Source organism: Hylobates moloch, unplaced genomic scaffold (assembly GCF_009828535.3).
Source record: "Hylobates moloch isolate HMO894 unplaced genomic scaffold, HMol_V3 SCAFFOLD_12, whole genome shotgun sequence".
In the NCBI taxonomy this organism is placed as follows: domain Eukaryota; kingdom Metazoa; phylum Chordata; class Mammalia; order Primates; family Hylobatidae; genus Hylobates; species Hylobates moloch.
This window is the reverse complement of record NW_026652287.1, coordinates 52,820,743-52,838,208: the sequence shown is the minus strand read 5'-3', so window position 1 is coordinate 52,838,208 and position 17,466 is coordinate 52,820,743. Positions and strand designations below refer to the sequence as shown.

Sequence of the window (17,466 nt, the reverse complement as noted above, 5' to 3'; positions counted from 1 at the left end):
TCTCTACTAAAAATACAAAAATTAACTGGGCGTGGTGGGAGGGGCCTGTAATTCCAACTACTCAGGAGGCTGAGGCAGGAGAATCGCTTGAACCTGGGAGGCAGAGGTTGCAGTGAGCCGAGATCGCACCGTTGCACTCCAGCCTGGGTGACAGAGCGAGACTCCATCTCAAAAAAATATATATATACACATATATAAATTATTTATATTTATATAATATATAAATATATAATTTATTTAAATATAACTATATATTAATATAATATAAAAATATATAATTTATTTAAATATAAATAAAAATATATTAATATTTAATATTAAATAAAATACAATATATATTTATAAACGTAATATATATTTTATTTATATATATATAAAATGTATCAGATGGGCCTTAGTCCCCGAGGAGGGAGGGAAAGCAGTAGGGATGGAGTGCCGGTAGGGATGGAGTGCCAAGGGCCTGGGCTCTGCCTGTCTGGGGGAATCCGTTGGTGTCACTGGGACATTACTCTGGAGGGCTTGTGAGTTGGTTGTGTCTGCAGCTGTATGTGCAGTGACAAGGTCGTGATTTTGTTTGTCTGAAGGGCTATGTGTGTATGTCCATTTTATATATTTTTTATTATTTTATTTTATTTTGGAGACATAGTCTTGCTGTGTCCCAGCTGGAGTGCAGTGGCATGATCTTGGCTCACTGCAACTTCATCTCCCGGGTTCAAGCGATTCTCCTGCCTCAGCCTCCCGAGTAGCTGGGATTACAGGTATGCGTCACGACGCCTGGCTAATTTTTTTTTTTTTTTTTTTTGAGACGGAGTCTCGCTCTGTCGCCCAGGCTGGAGCGTAGTGACGCCATCTCGGCCTACTGCAAGCCCCGCCTCCCGGGTTCACGCCATTCTCCTGCCTCAGCCTCCCGAGTAGCTGGGACTACAGGCGCCCACCACCACGCCTGGCTAATTTTTTGTATTTTTAGTAGAGACGGGGTTTCACTGTGTTAGCCAGGATGGTCTTGATCTGCTGACCTCGTGATCCGCCTGCCTCAGCCTCCCAAAGTGCTGGGATTACAGGCGTGAGCCACCACGCCTGGCCAATTTTTGTATTTTTAGTAGAAACAGGGTTTCGCCATGCTAGCCAGGCTGGTCTCGAACTCCTGACCTCAATCGATCTGGCCGCCTCGGCCTCCCAAAGTGCTGGAATTGCAGGTGTGAGCCACCATGCCCAGCCCTTAATGATTTTTAAGCGTACAGATCAGTAATACCAACTATACTAACCTGGGGTTGCAACCAATCTCCAGAAAGTTTTCATCTTGCAAAACTGAAACTCTGTACCCACTGAATAACAGCTCCTCACTTCCCCCTCTCCTCCTTACCTGCTAGCAACTAACATTCAGTTTCTGATTTTATGAATTTGACAATTCTCCACGGATCATCTGTGTAGGATCACACAGTATTTGTTTTTTCGGGACTGGCTTATTTCTGCATAATGTCCTCAAGGTTCATCTATCGGGCAACCTGCCCCGACAATCACGTAGGTTCTTGTCTATTTTCCTAAGCGTCGGCTGGCTTGAGAAATAAAAGGACAGAGTACAAAAGAGAGAAATTTTAAAGCTGGGCGTCCGGGGGAGACAGCACACATTAGTAGGATCCGTGATGCCCCACAAGCCACAAAAACCAGCAAGTTTTTATTAGGGAGTTTCAGAAGGGGAGGGAGTATACGAATAGGTGTGGGTGACAGACATCAAGTACTTAACAGGGTAATAGAATATCACAAGGCAAGTGGAGGCAGGGCGAGATCACAGGACCGAGGCGAAATTAAAATTGCTAATGAAGTTTTGGGCACCACTGTCATTGATAACATCTTATCAGGAGACAGGGTTTTGAGATCAACCGGTCTGAGCAAAATTTATTAGGTGGGAATTTCCTCTTCCTAATAAGCCTGGGAGCGCTATGGGAGACTGGAGTTTATTTCACCCCTGCAGTCTCGACCATAAGAGACAGGTACCCCCCAGGGAGGAGGGCAGTTCAGAGACCTCCCCCTAGGTGCGCATTCTCTTTCTCAGGGATACCCCATGCTGAGAAAAAGAATTCAGCGATATTTCTTCCATTTGCTTTTGAAAGAAGAGAAATATGGCTCTGTTCTGCCCGGCTCGCCAGCGGTCAGAGTGTAAGGTTATCTCTCTTATTCCCCGAACAATTGCTGTTAGCCTGTTCTTTTTTCAGGGTGCCCACATTTCATATTGCTCAAACACACATGCTGTACAATTTTTGTAGTTAACGCAACTATTACAGGGTCCTGGAACGATATACATCGCCCTCAACTGACAGGATTAAGAGATTAAAGACAGGCACAGGAAATCACAAGGGTATTGATTGGGGAAGTGGTAAGTGTCCATGAAATCTTTACAATTTATGTTTAGAGATTGCAGTAAAGACAGGCGTAAGAAATTACAAAAGTATTAATTTGGGGAACTAATAAATGTCCATAAAATCGTCACAATCCACGTTCTTCTGCCCTGGCTTCAGCGAGTCCCTCCGTTTGGGGTCCCTGACTTCCCGCAACATTCATCCATGTTGTAGCATGTGAAAGGATGTCCTTTTATAAGGCTAAGGAATATTACATCGTTTGCATATACCATTTTTTTTTTTTTATTTTGAGGCAGGGTCTCCATTGCCCAGGCTCGAGCGCAGTGGCACAATCACAGCTCATTGCAGCCTCGACCTCCTGGGGTCAAGTGATCTGCCTGTCTTGGCTTCCCAAAGTGTAAGCCACGGCGCCCAACCAGTGTATCCTTAAAAATGAAGGGAGTTGTGGCCGGGCGAAGTGGTTCATGCCTATGATCCCAGCACTTTCGGAGGCCGAGGCTAGTGGATCACAAGGTCAGGAGTTAGAAACCAGCCTGGTCAATATGGTGAAACCCCGTTTCTACCAAAAATACAAACAATTAGCCAGATGTGGTGGAGCGCGCCTGTAATCCCAGCTACTCTGGAGCCTAAGGCAGGAGAATCCCTTGAACCCAGGAGGTGGAGTTTGCAGTGAGCCAAGATTGCACCATTGCACTCCAGCCTGAGCAACACAGCAAGACTCTGTCTCAAAAAATAAAAAATAAAAATGAAGGGAGTTGTGGCTCACACCTATAATCCCAGCACTTTGGGATGCTGAGGCAGGCAGATCATGAGGTCAGGAGTTCGAGACCAGCCTAGCCAACATGGTGAAACACTGTCTCTACTAAAAATACAAAAATTAGCCGGGCATGGTGGTGCACGCCTGCAGTCCCAGCTACTCAGGAGGCTGAGGCAGGAGAATCACTTGAACCCAGGAAGCAGAGGTTACAGTTAACTGAGATCATGCCAGTGTACTCCAGCCTGGGCGACAGAGCAAGACTCTGTGTCAAAGAATAGTAATAATAATAATGAAGGGAGTTTCCTGTAGGCAGCTTATAGTTCAGTAGTGTTTTTTTTTTTTTTTTTTTTGAGACAGAGTCTTGCTCTGTCGCCCAGGCTGGAGTGCAGTGGCGCGATCTTGGCTCACTGCAAGCTCTGCCTCCCGGGTTCACGCCATTCTCCTGCCTCAGCCTCTCTGAGTAGCTGGGACTACAGGCGCCCGCCACCATGCCCGGCTAATTTTTTGTATTTTTTTAGTAGAGACGGGGTTACACTGTGGTCTCGATCTCCTGACCTCGTGATCCGCCCGCCTCAGCCTCCCAAAGTGCTGGGATTACAGGTGTGAGCCACCGCGCCCGGCCAAGTTCAGTAGTGTTTTTTATGGGTTTTAAAAATCTATTCAGCCAGTCCATATATTTTGATCGGAAATTTAATCCATTTACATTTAAAGTAATTGTTGGCCAAGCATGGTGGCTTACACCTGTAATCTCAGCACTTTGGGAGGTTGAGGCAGGCAGATCACTTGAGGTCTCGAGACCAGCCTGGCCAACATGGTAAAACCCCGTCTCGCCTGCCTGCCTGCCTTCCTTCCTTCCTTCCTTTCTTTCTTTCTTTCTTTCCCTCTGTGGCCCGGGCTGCAATCTACTCAGCTCGCTGCTGACCGCGCCGCAGACTGCCTGGGACTACCGGCGCGCGCCACCGCTGCCTGCTTTTTCTCCTTTGGCTGCAGGCACGCGTTCGCCATCTTGGCGACGCTGGTCGCCAGCTCCTGACGCCGAGTGCTCTGCCCGCCTCAGCCTCCGGAGGTGCTGGGACTGCAGACGGAGCTCGGTGTTGCCCGGGCTGGAGTGCAGTGGCGTGGTCTGGCCTCGCGGCAGCCTCCGCCTCCCAGCCGCCTGCCTTGGCCTACCAGGGTGCTGGGATTGCAGCCCCTGCCCGGCCGCCGCCCCATCTGGGAGGTGGGGAGCGTCTCTGCCCGGCCACCCATCGTCTGGGAAGTGAGGAGCGCCTCTGCCCGGCCACCCATCGTCTGGGAAGTGGGGAGCGCCTCTGCCCGGCCGCCACGTCTGGGAGGTGAGGAGCGCCTCTGCCCGGCCACCCACCGTCTGGGAAGTGAGGAGCGCCTCTGCCTGGCCACCCATCGTCTGGGAGGTGAGGAGCGCCTCTGCCCGGCCGCCCCGTCCGGGAAGAAGTGAGGAGCGCCTCTGCCCGGCCACCCATCGTCTGGGAAGTGAGTAGCGCCTCGGCCCGGCCGCCCCATCTGGGAAGTGAGGAGCGCCTCTGCCCGGCCGCCCCGTCTAGGAAGTGAGGAGTGCCTCTGCCCGGCCACCCATCGTCTGGGAAGTGAGGAGCGCCTCTGCCCGGCCACCTATCGTCTGGGAAGAAGTGAGGAGCGTCTCTGCCTGGCCGCCCTGTCTGGGAAGTGAGGAGCACCTCTGCCCGGCCGCTCCATCTGGGAGGTCTACCACGGAGGCCAGAAGCAATGTGGGGGCTGGACGTGGTGGCTCACGCCTGTGGTCCCGGCACTCTGGGGGGCGGGGCGGGTTGATCACTTCGGGCTAGGAGTTCGAGACCAGTCTGGCCAACTTGGCGAAACATGAAAAATACAACAGACAAACTAACCAACCAACTCAGTGACAACAAAACAGATCTACCCTGGAGTCATACTCTAATTTTTTCTATTTTCCTCCCTTTCTGATCCTTTATCCCACTTTCTTTTTCTTCCTCTTCCTTCTCCCTCTTCTTTGTCAAATAGAGGATTGAGTTATTATCACTGATCCATATAAAGTCCCTCTCTCATTTATTTTAACTCCCACCCCCCATTTCTATTCCCCGACTTCCCATGTGCAACCTTCCTAATATGTTTGATACGCATTTTTTTGTTTGTATGTGTTTTTAGAAAATGTTTATTGTTTTGTGTGCAAAAAAATTAATAAGAAATAAAAAAAAAAAAAACCCCGTCTCTACTAAAAATACAAAAATTAGCCAGGTGTGGTGACATGTGCTTGTAACCCCAGCTACTCAGGAGGCTGAGGCAGGAGAATTGCTTGAACCTGGGAGGCAGAGTTTGCAGTGAGGTGAGATCACACCACTGCGCTCCAGCCTGGGCGACACAGCGAGAACCTGTCTCTAAATAAAGAGGCCAGGCACGGTGGCTCACGCCTGTAATCCCAGCATTTTGGGAGGCAGAAGCGGGCAGATCACCTGAGGTCAGGAGTTCGAGATCAGCCTGGCCAACAGGGTGAAAACCCCGTCTCTACTAAAAATACAAAAATTAGCTCAGCGTGGTGGTAGGCACCTGTAATCCCAGCTACTCAGGAGGCTGAGGCAGGAGAATGGTGTGAACCAAGGAGGCGGAGGTTGCAGTGAGCTGAGATCGCGCCACTGCACTCCAACCTAGGCAACAGAGACTCTGTCTCAAAAAATAAAATAAAATAAAATAAAAAATAAAGTAATTGTTGATAGGTAAGACTTACTATTCCCATTTTAACTGTTTTCTAGATCCTTTGTTCCTCTCTTCCTCTCTTTCTGTCTCTCTTTGAGAGTTAATGATTTTCTGCTTTGATTCCTTTCTCTTTTGGGTATCTGCTATAGGTTTTCTCTTCTGGGCTACCATGAAGGTTACATAAAGAATCTTAGCTATCGAAGTCTATTTTAAGCTAATAACAACTTAAGTGATTGCATACAAAGGCCCTGCAGTTTTACTCTGTCTCGCCCCCCCCCCCCACCCCCACGACATGGACATTTCATTTCATGAGTCTCACGTGAGACTTTGGACTTTTGAGTTAATGCTGGAATGAGTTAAGACTTTGGGTGACTATTGAGAAGGGATTATTGTATTCTGCAATATGAGAACATGAGATTTGGAGGGATAGGGGTGGAATTATATGGCTTAGATGTGTCCTCTCCAAATCTCATGTTGAAATGTGATCCCCAGGCCGGGCGCAGTGGCTCACGCCTGTAATCCCAACACTTTGGAAGGCCAAGGCGGGCAGATCACGAGGTCAGGAGATCGAGACCAGCCTGACCAACATGGTGAAAACCTATCTCTACTAAAAATACAAAAATTAGCTGGCGTAGTGGTGCGCCTGTAATCCCAGCTACTTGGGAGGCTGAGATAGGAGAATCACTTGAACGCAGGAGGTGGAGGTTGCAGTGAGCCAAGATCGCGCCATTGTACTCCAGCCTCGGCGACAGAGCAAACCTCCATCTCAAATAAAAAGAAATGTGATCCCCAGTGTTGGCTGTTGGGCCTAGTGGGAAGTATCGTACCACTGGGGCAGATCCATCATGAATGGCCTAGCACCCTCCCTTAGGGATGAGTGAGTGCTCACTCAAGAAAGTCTGAGACCTCCCCTCTCTCCCCCTTGCTCCTACTCTTGCCATGTGACATACCTACTCCCACTTAACCTTCCGCCAAGAGTAAGAGCTCCAAGGCCTATCACCCAGCAGATGTGATACCATGCTTCCTCTATAACCTGCAGAATCATAAGCCAATGAAATCTCTACTTTACAAATTACCCAGTGTCAGGCATTCCTTTACAGCAATGCAAAACTGACTAAAAACCACAGGATCTTTGGGAGGCTGAGGCGGGCGGATCACCTGAGGTCAGGAGTTTGAGACCAGCCTGGCCAATATGGTAAAATCCGATCTGTACTAAAAATACAAAAAATTTGCCAGGCGTGGTGGAGGGCACCAGTAATCCCAGCTACTTGGGAGGCTGAGGCAGGAGAATCACTTGAACCCGGGAGGCGGAGGTTGCAGTGAGCCAAGATTGTGCCACTGCACTCCAGCCTGGGCAAGAAGTGAAAAACTTTGTTTCAAAAAAAAAAAAAGGGATCATCCCAATAGATGCAAAAAATCATTTGAAAAAGTTCAATACTACTTGATGAAACACTCAATAAATAATGAACAGAAGGGAACTTCTTCAAACTGAATTAAGGCATTTATTAAAAACCTGCAGCTAACATCATTTCTCCATCAGATTAGATAAAAATATTGTCATATCACAGGGCTGTCCTTAAGTCAAAATGAACCATCCAAATAATACTCAGAAATAATGACAAAGAGTAAAGGGCTAAAAATGGGAATGATTCACATGAGATAATACTCTATGGTAAACTTTACATACTGATAAATTGATACCAAGTCCTTATTAGCAAAGAAAATGGAGTAAACATTGTATCATGCCAAAAAGAGTAGTTTTCCCCATAAAAAAGAGTAGTTTTCCCCATAATAAGGGAAAGTGGAATACATATGATGGGTGAGGAATATGCAGAACCTGCCACATAAAACCAGTAAGAAATCTCTATTAATAAAGACTCATGGGTTGGGCACGGTGGCCTACTCGTGTAATCCCAGCAGTTTGGGAGGCCAAGGTGGGGTGGATCACAAGGTCAGGAAATCAAGACCATCCTGGCCAGTACAGTGAAACCCGGTCTCTATTAAAATACAAAAAATTAGCCAGGCACGTCGGCACGCGCCTGTAGTCCCAGCTACTCAGGAGGCTGAGGCAGGGGAATTACTTGAACCCAGGAGGTGGAGGTTGCCGTGAGCCAAGATCACACCACTACACTTCAGCCTGGTGACAGAGCAAGACTCCGCCTCAAAAACAAAAGAAAACAAAAATAAACTCATTTTGTAATGGCCCATTAATCACAGAACAATTAAAACACTACATAAAAATTAAACCTGCTTACATATTAGAAATAAATTTCACTTCACCCACAGATCCAACACTCTTTAAAATGGGTAGAAAAAAATGAAAACTAAAATGGATAGAAAAAAAATTTTTTAACTAACATAGGATAAAAACACTTCCTATTATAAAACCTCAGGTACCACTGCTTAAAGAGTTATCTATGGAATTCTCACATTTCCTTGCAAAAGTGGAAACCCACAATCCAAAGATCCTTTTTTTTTTTTTTTTTTTTGAGACGGAGTCTCGCTCTGTCACCCAGGTTGGAGTGCAGTGGCGCGATCTTGGCTCACTGCAAGCTCCGCCTCCTGGGTTCACGCCATTCTCCTGCCTCAGCCTCTCAGAGTAGCTGGGACTACAGGCGCCCACCACCATGCCCGGCTAATTTTTTGTATTTTTTTAGTAGAGACGGGGTTTCACCGTGGTCACAATCTCCTGACCTCGTGATCCGCCCGCCTCGGCCTCTCAAAGTGCTGGGATTACAAGCGTGAGCCACCGCGCCCGGCCCCACAGATCCTTTTTAAGAATGAGCCACAGGGGCCGGGCGCAGTGTCTCATGCCTATAATCTCAGCACTTTGGGAGGCTGAAGAGGGTGGATTCCTTGAGGTCAGGAGTTCAAGACCAGCCTGGCCAATGTGGAAAAACCCTGTTTCTACAAAAACACCAAAAATTTAGCTGGGCATGGTGGCGTGCGCCTGTAATCCCAGGTGCTTCGGAGACTGAAGCAGGAGAATTGCTTGAACCCAGAAGTCAGAGGCTACAGTGAGCCAAGATCGTGCCACTGCACTCTAGCCTGGGCAACAGAGAGAGACTGTGTCTCCAGGAAAAAAAAAAAATGCCAGGCACGGTGGCTCACACCTGTAATCTCAGCACTTTGGGAGGCCAAGGAGGGCAGATCACAAGGTCAGGAGTCTGAGACCAGCCTGAACAACATGGTGAAACCCCGTCTCTACTAAAAATACAAAAAAATTAGCCAGGCGTGGTGGCATGCGCTTATAATCCCAGTTACTCAGGAGGCTGAGGCAGGAAAATTGCTCGAACCCAGGAGGCGGAGGTTGCAGTGAACTGAGATTGTGCCACTGCACTCCAGCCTGGGTGACAGAGCAAGACTCCATCTCAAAAAAAAAAAAAAAAGAAAAAAGAATGAGCCACTGATAAATGCTATATAACTGTGTAATAACTCATTGATGATTAAGTTTTTCAGCATTATATAATAATTAATTTGCATCAGGCTTTCAAAATTACATACATTTATAGGGTTTCTTTCGAGTGGATGTTCTCACATGATTAATTTTTTAGACAGGGTCTCGCTGTCGCCCAGGCTGGAGTCCAGTGGCACAATCTCCACTCACTGAAACCTCGACCTCCCAAACTCAAGCAATCCTCCCCCCTCAGCTACCTGAGTAGCTGGGACTACAGGCGAACACCATCATACCTGGCTAACTTTTGTATTTTTTGTATACATGGGATTTTTCCAGGTTGCCAGGCTGGTCTCGAATACCTGGCCTCAAGCAATCCACCCACCCCAACCTCCCAAAGTGTTGGGATTACAGGCGAGAGCCACTGTGCACAGCCCATGTGAATTTTAATTATTGTTAAAATTGAAGTTTCCTGTATTTTCCAAACTACTAACGTTTCCATCCAGTGTGTATTCCTCAATTCGTATCATCCATCTCCAGTGTGCACTGACACGTGTCTTTCAATGGAGATGAGAGCAATGAGTTTCCCCATATTCTGTACATTTCTACAATTTTTCTCCAGTATGAGTCCTTTTATGGCTCTGAATAGAACTCGAATATCTGAGGTCTTTGGATTTTTTTCCAATTAGTCTTTTCATATCTTTGGAAACTGAATGTATTCCCACATTCCTTACATTCATAGGATTTCTCTCCTGTATAAATGAAAATTATTTCTTTCCCTTTTTTATTTTTCTGAGACAGAGTCTCACTGTTATCCAGGCTGGATGGTAGTGGCACGATCTCAGCTCACTGCAGCCTCAACCTCCCAGGCTCAAGGGTTCCTCCCACCTCAGCTTTCTGAGCAGCTAGAACTACAGGGATGCACCACCCCACCCAATTACTTTGTCTTTTCTTTGGAGATATGGGGCTTTCTTTTTTTTTTGTTTTGAGACGACGTCTCGCTCTGTCACCAGGCTGGAGTGCAGTGGCGCAATCTCGGCTCACTGCAACCTCCAAGTCCCTGGTTCAAGTGATTCTCCTGCCTCAGCCTCCCGAGTAGCTGGGACTACAGGCACACGCCACCACGCCTGGCTAATTTTTGTATTTTTAGTAGAGACGGGATTTCACCATGTTGGCCAGGATAGTCTTGATCTCTGGACCTTGTGATCCGCCTGCCTTGGCCTCCCAAAGTGCTGGGATTACAGGCATGAGCCACCACGCAATTTCTTTTTTTTTTTTGAGATGGAGTCTCGCTTTTGTCACCCAGGCTGGAATGCAATGGTGTGATCTCGGCTCACTGCAACCACCACCTCCCAGGTTCAAGCGATTCTCCTGCCTCAGCCTCCCGAGTAGCTGGGATTACAGGTGCCCACCACCATGCCCAGCTAATTTTTTTGTTTTTTTTGTTTTTTTGAGACGGAGTCTCGCTCTGTTGCCCAGGCTGGAGCGCAGTGGCGCAATCCCGGCCCACTGCAAGCTCCGCCTCCCGGGTTCACGCCATTCTCCTGCCTCAGCCTCCCGAGTAGCTGGGACTACAGGCGCCCGCCACTACGCCCAGCTAATTTTTTGTATTTTTTTTAGTAGAGACGGGGTTTCACCGTGGTCTCGATCTCCTGACCTCGTGATCCGCCCACCTCAGCCTCCCAAAGTGCTGGGATTACAGGCGTGAGCCACCGCACCCAGCCATTTTTTTGTATTTTTAGTAGAGATGGGGTTTCACCATGTTGGCCAGGCTGGTCTTGAACTCCTGACCTCAGGTGATCCACCCGCCTCGGCCTCCCAAAGTGCTGGGATTACAGGCGTGAGCCACCGTATCCAGCTGATATAGGGCCTTCTTATGTTGCCCAGGCTGGTCTCAGACTCCTGGGCTCAGGTGATCCCCCTACCTCCTGCCAAAGCACTGGCTATGCCCGGCCAAATGAGTTCTTTCATGAAGTCTAAGGTAATTTGAAAAAGTAAAGACTTTACCACATTGTTTACAGTCAAAGGGTTTTTCTCCAGTGTGAGTCATTTCATGTCTTCGGAGGGAACTGCAGCACCCAAAGGCTTTACCACACCTTTTACATTCATACGGCTTTTCTCCACTATGAGTTTTTTTATGTCTTCGAAAACAACTGGGATAATTGAAGGTTTTACCACATTTATTACATTCATAAGGTCTTTCTCCAGTGTGAGCTCTTTCATGTGCTTGAAGGGACGTGGGACATCTAAAGACTTTGGCACATTTTTGACATTCGTAGAGTTTTCCTCCACTATGAGTTCTTTCATGTCTGTGAAGGGAACTGGAACAACTGAGTTTTCTCCCACATTCCTGACACTGGTGGGATTTCTCCAGTGCGTGAGATCGGATTTCATGTGTCCGAAGGTAACCTGCAGAAATGAAGGCTTTACCACATTGTTTACATTTGTAAGGTTTTTCTCCAGTGTGAGTTCTAACATGAATTTGAAATAAACTGGGATAATCGATAGGTTTTCCACAGTATTTACATTCATAGCGTTTTTCTCCAGTATGCATTTTTCCATGTTTTTGAAAGAAACTGGAGACCGTGAAGGCTCTCACTATTTCCCTACATTTATAGGACCTCTTTCCAGTGTGAGTTCTTTGATGGATTTGAAATAAATTGGGAGAACTAAAGGCTTTCCCGCACACCTTGCATTCATAAGGTCTCTTTCGAGTTGGTGTTACTGTGCGCCGTGCACCACTACTGGGGGAAATGGAGGCTTTCCCACGTTGTTTCTGTTTACGGGGCTTCTCTCTCCATTCCCCACCACACTCAGATCGTTTGTGTCCAGCATGAGCTCTCATGTGCCTGTCCAGGAATGAATGACGGAGGAAGACTTTCCCACACATGCTGCATTTGCATGGTTTCACTCCAGTATGACTTTTCTTGTTCAGGTGACAATCAGGAATCTGGCTGAAAGTTTCTCTGTGTTCACTCCCTTCTTGAGGTCCACAGAGTCTCTCCACCAGACTTCTATGAAAAATGGCAAGAGCATTATCAATGCTTGGTTTATTAATGCTTTTCTTTTTTTTTTTTTTTTTTTGGAGACGGAGTCTCGCTCTGTCCAGGCTGGAGTGCAGTGGCATGATCTCAGCTCACTGCAAGCTCCGCCTCCCGGGTTCATGCCATTCTCCTGCCTCAGCCTCTCCGAGTAGCTGGGACTACAGGCGCCTGCCACCACGCCCGGCTAATTTTTTGTATTTTTAGTAGAGACGGGGTTTCACCATGGTCTCGATCTCCTGACCTCGTGATCCGCCCGCCTCGGCCTCCCAAAGTGCTGGGATTACAAGCGTGAGCCACTGCGCCCGGCTTATTAATGCTTTTCTAATAATTGACATCTCTTAAGACTTATGCTGCTACCAAAATCAGGAAAAGTGGAGGTTTTCTCCTGGGTCAGAATTATTAGAAAGGAAGTGTATTGATGATTCTGCTACCCAGCTCCCCATAGCAATTATCCAAACAGTGACGTCCATGTCACAGATTCTTAGTACCCTGTCCAGACACTCGACATCTACATTACATTGAAGGATAGATTTTTGGTGGCAATCTTCTAATAATCAGTTAAAAACCTAACATTGTACTTATTCGTCTTGTGTTGTTTTTTTTTTAATTTTCCTGACATGATAAGATTCCCTCAAGAGACACTGCTTCCTCTTGTGAGTGGAGATTACCTTAGCTTAATCCCCAGATTTTGGTACAGATTCTCAATGTTCTGGTCTTTCCATTGGATTCCTAAAATGTAGACCCAGAGAAATCATTATGAATTATTTAAAATTACAGAAAAATCACTAGGTTCTAAGTTCATTAAACACTGCCACAATGCCTGATTTTTTTTTTTTTTGGAGACAAAGTCTCACTCTGCCACCCAGGCTGGAGTGCAGTGACGCAATCTCTGCTCACTGCAGCCTCCGCCTCCTGAGTTCTAGTGATTCTCCTGCCTCAGCCTCCCGAGTAGCTGGGATTACAGGTATGCACTACCATACCCAGCTAATTTTGTATTTTTAGTAGAGACAAGGTTTCGCCATGTTGACCGGGCTGGTCTCAAACTCTTGACCTCAGGTGATCCACCTGCCTTGGCCTCCCAAAGTGCTGGGATTATAGGCGTGAGCCGCCACAATTGCCCACCCCCCACTTTTTTTTTTTTTTTTTTTTTTTTTAAAGAGACAGGGTCTCATCATGTTGCCCAGGCTAGTCTCAAACTCCTGGACTCAAGCAATCTTCCCACCGCGGCTTCCCAAAGCACCAGGATTACAAGGGTAAGCCACTGTACCTGGGCCACGATGCCCGATTTATTCACCAACGTATTCTCTTTCCACATTCCAAATTGTGCAACCACACTGGTGACCAAAGCACAATTGTCTTCTAATTGGCTAAGGAAGGAAATGTTGTCCTTCTTACCGACAGAGGCCAGGTTCCTGAAGGTTTCCAGCATCACATCTCTGTAGAGATTCTTCTGGGAAGGACTCAGCAAAGCCCACTCCTCCTGGGTGAAGTTCACAGCCACATCCTCAAAGGCCACTGAGTCCTGAAACATCCCACAGGTGTGGAGGAGGAGGGGTGAGACTCAGCACTGGGGATCTCTACTCAATACATGAGTGATCCCATGACGCCGGGCTCTCCAAACACTCACTCCACGATTGAGTCATCAGCCTCCTCCTCTCTATCTACATGCACTTCCTCCCTCACAGCAGTTCCGGTGTGAGAACTGACCTACTCAGAGAGCCAGCCACAGAGGAGGACCCTCTCCGTGGTGGGTCCAGGGAGTCAGTTGTGCTGCTGCGTTGCCCCGAATGCTCTTTGCGGAGTGGATCTCTAGTACCCATCACAACAAACTCCCACCACCTGGTGTGCAGACAGCGCTCATTTCAGCAGTCCTGAGTCTGGGTATCCTTAGAAAGGCCTGTTCACCAAGTTCGACCTTTGCTACTATCGGGGTCAACTTAGACTACGAGAGGGATCCCATCAACTTAAGTGACAAAGTGGCTCACTGTGGCTAAACGGTTTATGGTATTGACAAACAGGATGGTATTGACTGAACTGTTTTCCTTCTGAAAGCCTACTCTTTTGTTCCAAACTAGAAGCGGTGCCTAGGGCACTAGCCCCAGAAAAACACTCTGGGCACAGAGTCTTTAATGAGCTTTCCTGGGAGACAATATGTCACGTGTTGTCACAACTTGTCCACTGGGGAACTGAGCTCATCCCATGTGGTTATACTAAGAGAGAATATCCTGAAGCTTGCAAGCGGTTTACTCTAGACCAAATTTAATCAAGTAGTAAATAAGACTCATGATCAATATTTAATTGTCCTAATGGAAGAATTTTAAAATTTCTATCAGGTAATGTCAAAGCAGTATGGAGTAAGTGGAAAGATAACATGTGTTCCTAGAAAAAACTCAGTAAGATGTCCCTTCTTCCAAATGATACCCTTATAAAATTTCATAAATACCTAATACAGCTGGGTATGGTGACTCACACCTGTAATCCCAGCACTTTGGGAGGCCGAGGCAGGTGGATCACTTGAGGACAGGAGTTTGAGACCAGCCTGGCCAACATGGTGAAACCCCATCTCTACTAAAAATACAAAAAATTAGCCAGGCATGATGGCGCATGCCTGTAGTCCCAGCTACTTGGGAGGCTGAGACAGAAGAATCACTTGAACCCAGGAAGCAGAGATTACAGTCAGCTGAGATCATGCCACTGCACTCCAGCCTGGGCAACAGAGCGAGACTCTGTCTCAAAAAAAAAAAAAAAATCCCCAAAACAGACATTTTAGGTCAACAAAAGCTACTTTTCCAAACCTCCCACCACCTGGTGTGCAGGAATTAACGTCTAATAATTGTCAAAGCCTTCTGAATAGCAGGTGGATGGCTTGCCTAACAAATACCAAGGATTTCCAAACCATCACATTCAGGACAGCATACTATTAGCAGAGAGATAAACAAATAGATCAAGGAAAAAGAAGAGTCTTCAGTGGGCCAGTATTCATATGAAAACTTGGTTAATAACAGAGCAGGCATGTAGAGTAGTAGAGCGGAACACTTAAGGTCAGGAGTTAAAGACCAGCCTGGCCTACAAAGTGAAAACTGGTCTCTATTAAAAACAGAAAAATTAGCCTGGAATGGTGGGCCTGAGCAACAGAGCAAGACTCCACTTCAAAAAAACAAAAAAATTAAAAGTTATAGCCATCTCTAGAAAATTTTTTTAAAAACATTAGCAGGGTATGTTAGCAGGTGCCTATGGTCCTAGCTACTTGGGAAGCTAAGGCAGGAGGATTGCTTGAGCCCAGGAATTCAAGGCTGCAGTGAGCTAGGATTGTGTTACTGCACTCCAGCCTGGGTGACAGAGTGAGACTTTCTCCAAATAAATAAACATTGATATAATATTTTTTTTTTGAGATAGGATCTCACTCTGTTGTCCAGACTAGAGTGCAATGGTACAATCATGGCCCCTGCAGTCTTTTTTTTTGTTTTTTGTTTTTTTTTGAGACGGAGTCTCGCTCTGTCGCCCAGGCTGGAGTGCAGTGGCGCAATCTCGGCTCACTGCAAGCTCCGCCTCCCGGGTTCACGCCATTCTCCTGCCTCAGCCTCTCCGAGTAGCTGGGACTACAGGCGCCCGCCACCACGCCCGGCTAATTTTTTGTACTTTTAGTAGAGATGAGGTTTCACCATGGTCTCGATCTCCTGACCTTGTGATCCGCCCGCCTCGGCCTCCCAAAGTGCTGGGATTACAAGCGTGAGCCACCGCGCCTAGTGGCCCCTGCAGTCTTAACCTCCCAGGCTCAAGTTATCATCCCACCTTGTTCCGTATTACAGGTGGGCACCACCGCACCCAGCTAATTTTTGTATTTTTTGTAGAGATAGGATCTCCCTGTGTTGCCCAGGCTCCTCTCAAACTCCTGGGCTAAAGCGATCTGCCCACCTTCGCCTCTAAAAGTGCTGGGACTATACACATAAGCCACTGTGCCTGGCCTATTATCTTTAAATGAGGCTAAGTCATAGGTCAATAGAATGATTCCCCTCACCTCACCCCTCACACTCACACCAACAGCAGCAGAATACATATATAGCAGAGGACAAAACACTGTACAACTCAGGCTTAATTTCAGAAGTCCTTTAGAATACTTCAGCAAATTATATAACTGATTACGTGGACAAATGTCTACACACACACAATATACCAAGACTGAGTCATGAAAAAACAAAAAATCTGAACAGAGCTATAGTAGTAGGAGATTGGCATAGTAATAATAATAAAAAAAAACCAAACAGCCGGGCATGGTGGCTCATGCCTTTAATCCCAGCAATTTGGGAGGCCAAGGTGGGTAGATCCCCTTAAGTCAGGAGTTCGAGGCCAGCCTAGCCAACATGGTGAAACTCCGTCTCTACTAAAAATACAAAAAAATTACCTGGGCGTGGTGGTGGACGCCTGTAATCCCAGCTACTTGGGAGGCAGAGGCAGGAGAATCACATGAACCCGGGAGGCAGAGGTTGCAGTGAGCCGAGATCACGCCATTACACTCCAGTCTGGGCAACAAGAGTGAAACTCTGTCTCAAAAAAATAAAATAAATCAAGAAAAATAATAAATTGACTGGGTGCAGTGGCTCACACCTGTAACCCCAGCAGTTTGGGAGGCAGAGGCAGGTGGATCACAAGGTCAGGAAATCGAGACCATCCCGGCTAACACGGTGAAACCCCGTCTCTACTAAAAATACAAAAAAGTAGCCTGGCGTGGTGGCGGGCGCCTGTAGTCCCAGCTACTGGGGAGGCTGAGGCAGGACAATGGCGTGAACCTGGGAGGCGGAGGTTGCAGTGAGCCGAGATGGCGCCACTGCACTCCATCCTGGGCAACAAAACGAGGCTCTGTCTCAAAAGAATAATAATAATAATTTTAAAAACCTCAACAAATACAAAACCCAGGACACCAAATAGCCCAGACTGGGCGACAGAGTGAGACTCTGTCTCAAAAAAAAAAAAAAAAAAAAAAAAAATTGAACACTTAGAAATTACAAAACCAAGAAGTCAAAAGACTACTTGTACACTGAAAACAACAAAATGTTGCTGAATGAAATTAAAGACAAATTGAAAAATATCTTGTGTTCATGTGTTTGAAGACTTTACATTATTTGGCCAGGTGCAGTGGCTCATGCCTGCAACCCTAGCACTTTGGGAGGCTGAGGTGGGTGGATTACAAGGTCAGGAGTTCAAGACCAG

General features: G+C 46.9%; 1 protein-coding gene across 3 annotated transcripts; it reads right to left on the bottom strand.

The window, feature by feature from the left end:
* Positions 1-6,096: 6,096 nt before the first annotated feature.
* Positions 6,097-17,183, bottom strand: ZNF101 (zinc finger protein 101). 3 transcript variants are annotated; one of them, XM_058424613.1, is made up of 4 exons: positions 16,661-17,183; positions 13,654-13,780; positions 12,927-12,987; positions 6,097-12,228 (listed from the first exon to the last, which is right to left on the bottom strand). In XM_058424613.1, exons 2-4 carry the CDS (start codon positions 13,685-13,687, stop codon positions 11,136-11,138), a joined length of 1,188 nt encoding a protein of 395 aa, XP_058280596.1. In that variant the 5' UTR covers positions 13,688-13,780; positions 16,661-17,183; the 3' UTR covers positions 6,097-11,135. The 3 variants fall into 3 exon arrangements, with proteins under 3 accessions (XP_058280596.1, XP_058280594.1, XP_058280595.1); XM_058424612.1 differs by lacking the exon at positions 16,661-17,183 and having other exon boundaries at positions 6,100-7,980; positions 11,222-12,228; positions 13,654-14,912; XM_058424611.1 differs by lacking the exon at positions 16,661-17,183 and having other exon boundaries at positions 13,654-14,912.
* Positions 17,184-17,466: the final 283 nt, after the last annotated feature.